General features: G+C 39.7%; 1 protein-coding gene across 2 annotated transcripts; it reads right to left on the bottom strand.

The window, feature by feature from the left end:
* Window positions 1–299: 299 nt before the first annotated feature.
* Window positions 300–9,678, bottom strand: LOC127638553 (uncharacterized). Of its 2 annotated transcripts, none has more exons than XM_052120130.1 (6): window positions 9,538–9,678; window positions 6,268–6,742; window positions 5,641–5,716; window positions 4,379–4,457; window positions 2,795–2,930; window positions 300–1,188 (listed from the first exon to the last, which is right to left on the bottom strand). In XM_052120130.1, the coding sequence occupies exons 2-6, from the start codon at window positions 6,700–6,702 to the stop codon at window positions 772–774; spliced, it is 1,143 nt and encodes a 380-aa protein (XP_051976090.1). In that variant the 5' UTR covers window positions 6,703–6,742; window positions 9,538–9,678; the 3' UTR covers window positions 300–771. The 2 variants fall into 2 exon arrangements, with proteins under 2 accessions (XP_051976090.1, XP_051976089.1); XM_052120129.1 differs by lacking the exon at window positions 9,538–9,678 and adding an exon at window positions 9,358–9,531.
* Between the last annotated feature and the right edge of the window lie 575 nt (window positions 9,679–10,253).

Raw genomic sequence — 10,253 nt, forward strand, 5'->3', positions numbered from 1 at the left:
ACTCTGAGGCTTCCTCTCTCTGTGTCTACGTGAGTGTATGTATGTTCTTATGATCTATTCATACACCTCTGGAGACTTGGTGTCAGATTGAGGTAGAACCGTTGTACCAAAAACCTAGCTAGAAGTTTAAACCTATGAAGTAACAGTCACATCAATCAACTCTCTAGAGTGGATGTAAAGAGCAAACTAATGCAATAAATTCACATTCAATCACACCTACAATAGAGATCACTAACACACTGGAATATCTGAAGTGTTACCAGAATAAATACCTTCCCTCTTTTCCCTTCCCTTTCTTGAAAAAAAAAAAAAAAGAAGAAAAAAGCCTGCTTTGTTTTGTCTAGAGATTTGCTTTTTCATGGATACCAATACACTGCCTCATCAGATCTTGCCGCCATGTGAGGTTTTCTCCTTTGGCTTTGTCTTTAGAGGAAACCTTATCAAAGGTAAGTACAGAGGTGAGTCAACATCATAGAACCTTCTACACCCCCGCCACCCCACAGATACATCTGCAGTCCAACAGAAGGAAAAAATAAGACGTACACTAATATACCCCCCACACACAAAGATCACACTCTGACACTTTACAGTACGTAAACCAACATGTTGCTCGGTTGTGCTGGGCTAAGCTCAACTCCCTCTGTTGTGTTCTGCTCCTCTACGCAAGGCTAGAATGGAGGCAGGAATTGCCCCTAATTTAGGTGACTCCAGACCAGTTGGGGTCAGTCACGCACTAGCAAGGCTCTGATCTCCCAGAGCCCTTTCGCAGGACTAGGACCAACTACCTTCTGCCATTCCACCCATGCCCACTGAGCCTTTCTGGGTGATGATACTCTCCGTAGATTTAAGCAGTCTCTCAAGGCATGGGGCGTTAATTTTGCCTGGAGGCAGTCGACTGGGAGTAGAGTCTGTCTCACTACACAGCCGGTCTGTGCTGGAGGACACGGAGTTGTCCTGTGTCGTGTCCTTGTCTCTGTGGGCTGTTAGAAAGTTCTGAACGGTCCCCTGAGCCTGTTCAGCTGCTGGGGAGCAGATGGGTGATGTGTGGAGCCATTTTAGGTTGGCTGCAGAGTAGGGCTCAGGTGGGGTGAGGTCACTGACTCTCATTGCCTTGCTACCCATGGAAGAGGCACTTGTGGTGGCAGGGTTTACAATCCCGATGAGCAGGGAAGATTTAGCTGGAGACAACTGTAAAGTATTGAAAGAGAGAATTAATTTACCATTTCAAATGCTCTAAAGGTGAGCACTTTAAACTCTATAACAATTTTAAGTTAAGTACATGACTGTGCTAAACAATCTATAGGCCAATTATATGAGCCAGACCAATAAATTAGCCAATATTTTGCCATCGATAAAGAAAGGCCAATACCACCAACCACAAATGTTCTCCTTTGAGCCAGTTTCAAAATCTACTGACAGCCTTGTCAATGGATAATGAATATTTTGTGGTTTTTCAAAATTTGTCTATTTTAAGTAAATATTTTATTTTTGAGCAATTTTATAGTATGCATTATTTGCTGTCAATAAATTATATTTAACATACCAGTACACAGGATACATACGCAATAATATTAAACTCATTTTTTATATACTACTTATAGGGTAAATAACACATTTGTCTACCACAATCATTTACCATATAAATATATTATTTAAAAATAATATAAATACAGAATTTAAAAATGTTACTTGATAAATGGCATGTAGAGAAAAGGATCATGCCACAAAATAAGAGTTTTACTAAAATAAGTCATGGTGACCATATTTTCTGCCAAAATAGCATAGCTACAATTATTCAAACGACTGTAAAAATAAAAATAAATGAATATGGGATCACCTTCAAACAGTGCAAGAAACTTTCCAAATCTTTCTTTCAAATGAATTCCAGTGGTGGCAAATATCAAGTTACCATAGTTCTATTGTTGTAACTACTGTATATTGGTAGGAATTATGGTTACATTGGTATATTTTTGTAAGGGGTATAAAATAAGCCTACAAATGTTATTTTGTTCAGATGTCTTTTCCAACCTTTCTCTGTCCTCTGGAAGCTTTCTTAAAATTACCTGGGTAGGGTTGCACCAGCTGTGCGTAAGTTCTCACTTAAGTTGAGATGTAAAGTTCACACTAAGGGCTTAGATACAAACTAACTAGTAAATACCAAGTCAGTGCTTAATTTGGTTGCACCACCTGTTCTTAAAGTAAGACTTTACTAGTAGGTCGTAAACTCTCCATAAAGTAATGCGTAGTCGCATACGTTTTTTTACATAATGTTTTCTCCCGTTAATGTAAACGAGTGTAAATGCCAACATCATCATACATACATCATATAAGACTGAAGCCTGTCAACCAAAACATGAGCTCATTGATGTCATTAAGTGAGTCTTTTTTTAATCCAACTGTTACTCCTGTCCAGAGGCTTCAGTAAATATAGTTTTTATGTAGGGTTATGACCTACCTAAATTTAATTGTGCAACGCTCAAATATTTAGTAGTGCGTAAATTGTGACTTTGTGCCCATTTACGCTACAACTCGGCTAAGTTGTAAAGTATGTATAGCTGGTGCAATCGGCCCCAGTTCATTTCCGTCATTGTTCTTAAAGAACATAAGATGCGCATTTAATGCTTCTACAACTGTAAACATTTATTTTAATCCCTTCTTATCTGCCCTGCTCTTCTACAGTCCAGTGGTTATATTATAATGGATATTTTAGTCCCTCCTTTTCTATCAGCTGGCAGTCTTAACTTACACATGTTTGTGACAGCTCTTAGAGAGCGTTGTCTGACAAGAGCATTACCTTGGGTTTCTTAGACGGGTTCGTCTTCTCCATCAGGTCTTCGGTGTTGGCTTGATCATTTTGTTGTGGTTTTATGTGAGGGAACCAGTTCATCAACATTTCCTCCATTTTCAGAATGATGTTGACATATCTCTCCCTGCGTGGCACAAAAAAAAGAACAACATTTAAGTTGGGCAACCCACAAATGTTCTAAAAAAATAGACTCCTACAGTTACAGTTTTATTATGTGCCATGTCAGACGTGACCGAAAATGAAAGTCTTGTTTGGTGGCAGGTTATCTGAAAAAGCACTTAACCACAAGTACACGGCATCATGCAAACATGTACACCTACACACAAACGTGTTCCTCAAAATGAGAACAGCTCCTGTGTTGATTCACACATGTCTGTACTCACACGTGCATGGAGTGCAACCGTTTCCCTCGTCTCTAAATATAGACACATAAGCCTGCAGCGGGGGACTGGCGTCCACGTCACGGGAAAAGAAATAGTTGTGCAGACGCACTCTCACACAAGCACATGGTGCCCATTTACTCACACCACCCCGACAGATGGTTAATGGGGATTACTTAAAGTCACATGACAAAAGTATATCTGTCGTGGTCCCATTCTCAGCATTTTAAATGAATATAGCCACAACAAAGGGGGGGGGTCCTATTCTAAGCTTGCTGGTGGGGAAGCAGCTACACCCCAATGTGCCTGCCTGGTTGCCTATGTCAGCTTGGGTTTAAGCAGAGGCAGTTTTGTCTCAGTGCCTTGATCAAATGGAATTAGGACCCCACCCAATATCCTATCATCCAGGTTTTCAGTTGCTGGATGCACATTTAAAACTGGCACCTGGTGCATTTTTGTGCTGTACAGGTTGCAGCACAGCCAAAAGTACAGCAATGGTCTCGATGTTATAGATTTTGAACTAACATGTGAATATTTAACTTTATAGTAGCACAATGCAATACAATAAGAACAGATCTGGGTTGCATGCGAGGTGCTGTTAATAGGAAAATTAAATGACCCATCTAAGCCCAGCCTGACCCATTATGACATCATCCAATTGAACAGGATCACAGGCTCCTCCCAAAAACTACATCACAGCAATTATGCGGTCTAACCTTAGGAGGACTAATCAATCGGATGGCAGGATATACTCTCAAGGGAGCAGGACATTTTTAACAGCCCAGGTTTTAATTCTATTCTTGCCCAGCTACTTTTAGATTTGTGGTTGCAGGTCTGCATTGGACCAGCATCCCTCCTGCCGCTATGCATCAAGAATTGCGAGACTTGTACCCTCAGAGCCAAGACATTCACAAGGCTTCCTTAGACACATCTGAGGGCATAGAAGTAATTTGCAACCAATCAGGGAAAACTCAAACTTGGCTTACCGCTAATGTGCATATACACGCACCTAAACAAAATTCCCTCACAGTGCTCAACAACTAATAGATTGTGGTTTGCAAGAACATTGCAACTTCAAGTAGTAAATGAACACAACATCCATTTAATTGATCTGTGCTAGAGTGCTGTGCATACTAAAGCCCACCCTCAAGCTACCAGTATGTGAGGTAAGGACAAACAGCAGGACACTTACCCCATACAGGGATTCTGCAGGACCCCCATTATCCTCTGGATGCGGTCCATGGCCACACTCTCTTGGAAAGTGCTGAGGCCTGTGAAAGAAGACACAGCTTAAACATGGTCTTTTTACGAGCAGTGCCAGCTCATTGTCTTTGACAGGCCAGCTAAGTCTGTGAAGCAGATGGGTTCCTGTGAAGCATGTGGGAGGGTAGACTCGCTGTCTCTGTGGACAGGAAGCTCTGGGTCACAGAGAGCCCTCGCTCTGACAGTGAGCCCAGACCGAACACTCGCAAGCGGGTCCTCCTAGTGCGCAACCTGTTTTCTAACACGTGGGGCTCTAAACCAGCCAATAAAGTTCTCTTTTAGGATCCAAAAGTTTTAGTACCACCTGTTGGCGTTTTACAGTTTGTCTGGCTCGAGCAGGTTTTGCGATGCCTAACAGTACAGATTTTACAGAGACAACAATCGCAGCAACACATCATGGTCACATTCGTTTTGGGCAGTGTAGGAGTAATTTTATATAAATAACAGTAACATTAGATCACAATATATTTATTTTTGCTGGAATTTCAAGTCCAAAATCAAGTATAAAATGTGTATTACATAAAACGTCAATATTATATCCAGTTATCAAAGCTTTCTACACTGGAAGCGTCCATCTGCAACACAGTTTGCAGATGAATCTATGGTTTTCTGCTTGCCGTTGGATCATTTATTGTACCCAGCGGATATACATATTTCTACCGTTGCATACAGTTATATCACACTACTTCACATAAAAAATTGCTTCTTTAGTTGAGTAAAAAAAAATATTTGTGCAGGAAGCTACACTTTTTCCAAATACTTCATCCCACCAGTCTAGGACATTAAGGACCTTAAGCTTCTCTTTATCATGCTCTAGGTATTTCAGTCAAGGCCCTTGGGTATTTTTGGAGCTGTGCAGTTTGCATGGACTTAAGACGCCTCTCTTTCAACCATACATGTTCTGTTTTGTCAGACAGCACTTAGAGTACATAGAGGAAATCATTCTGGTCAATTCGGTAGTCTCATGCCAAACAATGTATTTTTATGACACATATCAGTCTCAATTCTCACTTCTTGTACAATGGCCTGCTGCTTCTAGCTTGGCTGTTCTCCTAAAAAAGGAACTTATAGCTTATAATGATCTAACTAGGCAAACCTTTGACAAAACACAATAAGTAGCTGAGAAGATCAGGGTAAATGTTGTAGTATGCTGACTGTAAGAATAGTAGGAATAAACAGGGGATTACTCACGTTCTCTGTATCTGCCTGATCGTAGGCCATTAAGGATTGACGACAGTGGGTGAATGTAACACTGCAGCTCCAAGCACTGAGAAACACAAAGAACATCATTCAGCATTACCTTCTTTTACAGTTCATTATACATTGTTTGTCTTACATTGAGATTTTTTGAAAAACAAAACTGAGTTCAGATATTTAAAATACTGGATGACGACTTTACATTTTCAACATTACCATACACAAACATCTCAAATTAGGACATTTCTTATAAAACTCATAATTTCCTAAGAACAATGGCACACTATGATACAAAACAGTGACTCATCTTCCCTTTTACACATTTGTCCCAATGACATAGTATACATTATCATTAAAATTAAACTATGAAGGGGAAAAACAGTCAATTATTTGACTCAATGGACTTGTGTGACTCATTCACATTTCACCTAGAAAGAACACATGGAGGAGGGCTCTTCCTGGAAGCTGTTCTGCTTCGACTATTTTTTTTAATTATTTATCCTGCTGGGTGGAAAATGATCTTTTAGGTGATACGGGTGGTTTTGAGAACACTGCGTCTCTTCCACTGGCATACCAGCAAATTACACATGCCTGCCCTGCGCCAAAAGTGTCACGTCTCACCTTGCATGCAAACAGCCTGTTTTTCTCAATTTGCTCAGCTGTGAGCTGCCTCTCTCTGTGCTCCGACATCAAGGAGCTCCGTGTTCTCTTCAGCGCCTGCCTCTTATTGCCTTTAGGACTTTCGGTGCACCGGCTGTAATTGGATCGTCCCAGGTGAGAAAGCTCACCATCATTGCAGTAGTCCGAACTATCACAGCAAGCAGGAGAGCTTCCCATAGAGCTCATATTCTCCTTCTCCTTTACCTCCCCTTTATCGCCATTCCTCTTTGGGAGTGACTGGCAAGACTGAGCTCCCTGGATGATCCTTGAGGAGCGGGCTTTGGGCAGTGTGGTTTGCCCTGCAGCTTTGGTACAGTCTGGTTCTAACTCACTATCGTTGTCCTCATCATCACTGGCCAGCCAGTCAATAGAATAGTCAGAATCTGAAGCTGACATCTTCGGAAGCAGGTTCTAACCAGCACTGACCATCACTGACCTGTGGGGAAACCGGGTGGATCATTTTAATCTCTAATTTCCATAAACAATAAACATTATTACTGAACAGAACAAGAGCTGGCGTGTAATTGGATTATAGAGAAGGAACGTTCTCTTGATCACTGTTTTGCTTTGGCTGGAACATTAAAAACAAAAACTGACTCCACTGTGTTGAACTATTTCAGACCTATTTGAGAGATTAATAGTAAAGCAGACACGGGCGGACAAACATGCCAACATAAGCATGCGTCCTCAAAATCCAGAGGGATACTGAATTCACGTTAGTTCAGGCCAGCCAGCTTTCCAGTCACACCACCTGAGTCTCAGACTAAAGATAAACAGCAGCCATAAAAAAGACTTACTGCTGTTTCACAAACATTGCCGGGAACTCTATAATATTACGACTTGAAGCACCATGCTGTCTTAAACATAAAGAACCACAATAAATTGAAGTCAATGTAATCTTTTGAAAATTCTTCTCTTAGCGTCGATTCTTCAATAAAATGCTAAAACAAACCCTAAAAGAATAATCCAACAGTAACTTTTTTCACATTAGCCTTGTTTATGCATAATATAAGTGACAAATCAGTGTACCTATTTAATCTAAATTAAATACATTATGATATTTACAGCTGTGGTCTCTAAGGAAGAGATTTGTACCTTTGTAGTACACACATTTGATTTAGCCCTGATTGCATCTAGATTGAAAACCCTGAAGACATTCATAGCAGTCTGTTAGTTTAGAAGCAGGTGACATAAAAAGACAGATTCAAAGCCCTGTTTTTTATTCAATGAGACCAGAATGCCACAACCATGGTGAACACCATGGGACACAAACAATGGCCCTAGAAAGAAGCCTTTTTATTTGTGCCATTCCTGCTGTAGTCCTTTATTAATAAATTGCTTAGATTCATAGATTAGCAGCTCACTCCCTATTCCAATGCACATGTATGGTGTATGATGATTGAATAAAAAAATACATAATTTTGCTGGCTTGCTTTCAAAAGAGGGGGTTTGAAATAAATTCCAAGGCCACAGTTATGAGCTGGTCTGTGGCCTTGAGCACTCCCAGTATTTTCTCTCCATCGGTTCTTATTAATTCATAATAGAGATGCCTTGAAGAATATACATAAATGGAGTATTGACGATCATTTTAAAATGTTACTTCTGAGGCAAAGTGATTCTTCGCTAAAAGCACGTTGCAAAAGTGCTTTCTTTAAGGTTGCGGACCACTCATGAACTGGAAAGGGTTGGAGGGCTTCTCACAAATCAGATGGAGTGTCAATAAATGGGTGTAAATGATGCACTTTTAAAACATTACATATCGATTAATAAATATAGTTTCAAACAAACCCAAAAACTACTCAAACACTGTAAAAAACAAATGTCAGATAATCTACAACATGTGCTTGATGAGGAAAGACCAAATTAACTGATTAGATTCAAGTCAAACATATTTTCATGACTAAATCAACCTGATTACTGTCAATCAGGTTACATAAATGGAAGCAATTTTGAAGCGCCAGACCAGGAAGAAAACTGCATTTTTACTATCACGATTTCTAAAAAAAAAAAATCAGGTGGACATTAGTCTGATAACATTTAAATGTAACTCTGACCACGACTCGGCTTATAAACAACACTATATACTGCATGTAACACAATACATCACTACTAGCAAAGCATTTTCAGAGTGACTACGCACATTCACAACACTTGGACATTTAATCCACGCATCAGCTGCTCAGTATCGTTGCAAACAAACGAACTGCTGAGGCAAATAGTTCTTGACATACACGTTTTGCCATGCCAATAAAGACACATGTAATAGCTGTACCTCAAGTATGGGACTAATTGGCAGTATAACAGTCACAAAGAGCTGCCTGTCCAAATGTAATCGCTGACAAGCTTTTCTCTGTTAATACTGGTTTGGCAAAAGTTTAATCAAACAAAACGCGCGAGCGCAGCATTAAGGCCTACCGCAGATATGGAAACGGTGCGAACAAACTCTTCTTTCATATACATTGGATACCTTTACAAGTTTTGTCGACAGCTGGGACGCGCGTGAAAACACCTGTTATTAGTTTGTTGTAACAAAATGTAGACAAAAGACAAAAATGTAAAGCTGCTTTTTGAGTTTTGTATTTTGTTTACGTTTGGCACCCAGTGTAAACGTAGAAAAGGGGCACGTGACAATAATTTAATAGCGACATGTAGAACAATATTTTGAATGTAGGAAGTAGCGAGATGCATGTCTGTGAGAGTCCGCGTACATTTGGATGATGTTATATTAATACTAAATCTGATGTAAAAGAAAACAAAAGACCTAGCGGATATCATCAATGTACCTGTCGTTAAGTGAGGGTGGCGCCCTGATGATGACCAACACCATAATACACTCTTTTAAGGCAAGACCACCGTAATTTTGACCTTTCCAAATATATGAAATTACATTATTTTTTTTCCAAGCGAAAAAGGCCGGGTGTAGAAAAATCCTGAAAACTATTTCTAAAAACAACTCATAAACAAAACTACTTTCTGCTTGGGCGTTTGATACAGCACATAAGCAAGCATTAAAATTAGATATTTATACAACACTAAAGTTTGTATTTTCACCTTTTTCTAAATGGATGGATGGATGCCTCTTCACCTCTCGGCATACTCACGACTCTACATCTTTTGCATTCATATAAATAAACCCAATGATATTTCTTTATCTAAACGTGCCTGTAATTTTCTTTAACACAAAAACGCAATTTTGGAAGCGATCCTTATTATTTAAAACGCTTGTCGTACCTCAAGCCGGATGGGACGAATGGTCTCACTTTCCTTTGTTTCAGCAGTAAATCCACAGACAACTGAATCGCCAGAGTCTCCGTATCGAGGTGTACGTGCTTTCAGTGATTTAGACTGCAGTTGTGTGGCCCCGTGTTACTTCTCCCAAGGCAACGTGTCTGAATGGGCGGGTACAAAAACGCAGGGCTTTCCGATTTGCGCGTCCAGACCCGAATCTGACAAATAGAATTTGCGTTTGAAGCCAACCTCGGCTGATAGGGGAGACGCGCTTACATATTAAAATAAAATGCAAATTGCCAAAACACGTGGACACGCGGATCGGTGTCATTCCAACAGGCGGACTGAACGTCAACTCTGAGCGTTTTTTTTTTTTTTGGTTCGCTATAACTTTTTTGTTTGCCTCATTAACTCTGATGGGATGACGCAAGAGATTTCTGAGATAAACCTCCATGTTATATATTAGGGATGATGGAGTGTAAGATCTTTGATAGTTATAAGATATAGCCAGTATATGATATAGCTTTAGCTATAAAAGTCGATAAACCGTGTATGGATGCGCATTTCACAAAACCTACCAAGTACATGGCCATGTCATAATTATAAATTATAAATATATATTAGCTAGTTTAAATGAAAATATGTAGTGATATATTAATAACATTTTAAAAATATTTATACGTGTAATTTTTGTTGTAGTGCTTTTCATTAATGCTGAT

This window comes from Xyrauchen texanus, chromosome 46 (genome assembly GCF_025860055.1).
Source record: "Xyrauchen texanus isolate HMW12.3.18 chromosome 46, RBS_HiC_50CHRs, whole genome shotgun sequence".
NCBI lineage: Eukaryota > Metazoa > Chordata > Actinopteri > Cypriniformes > Catostomidae > Xyrauchen > Xyrauchen texanus.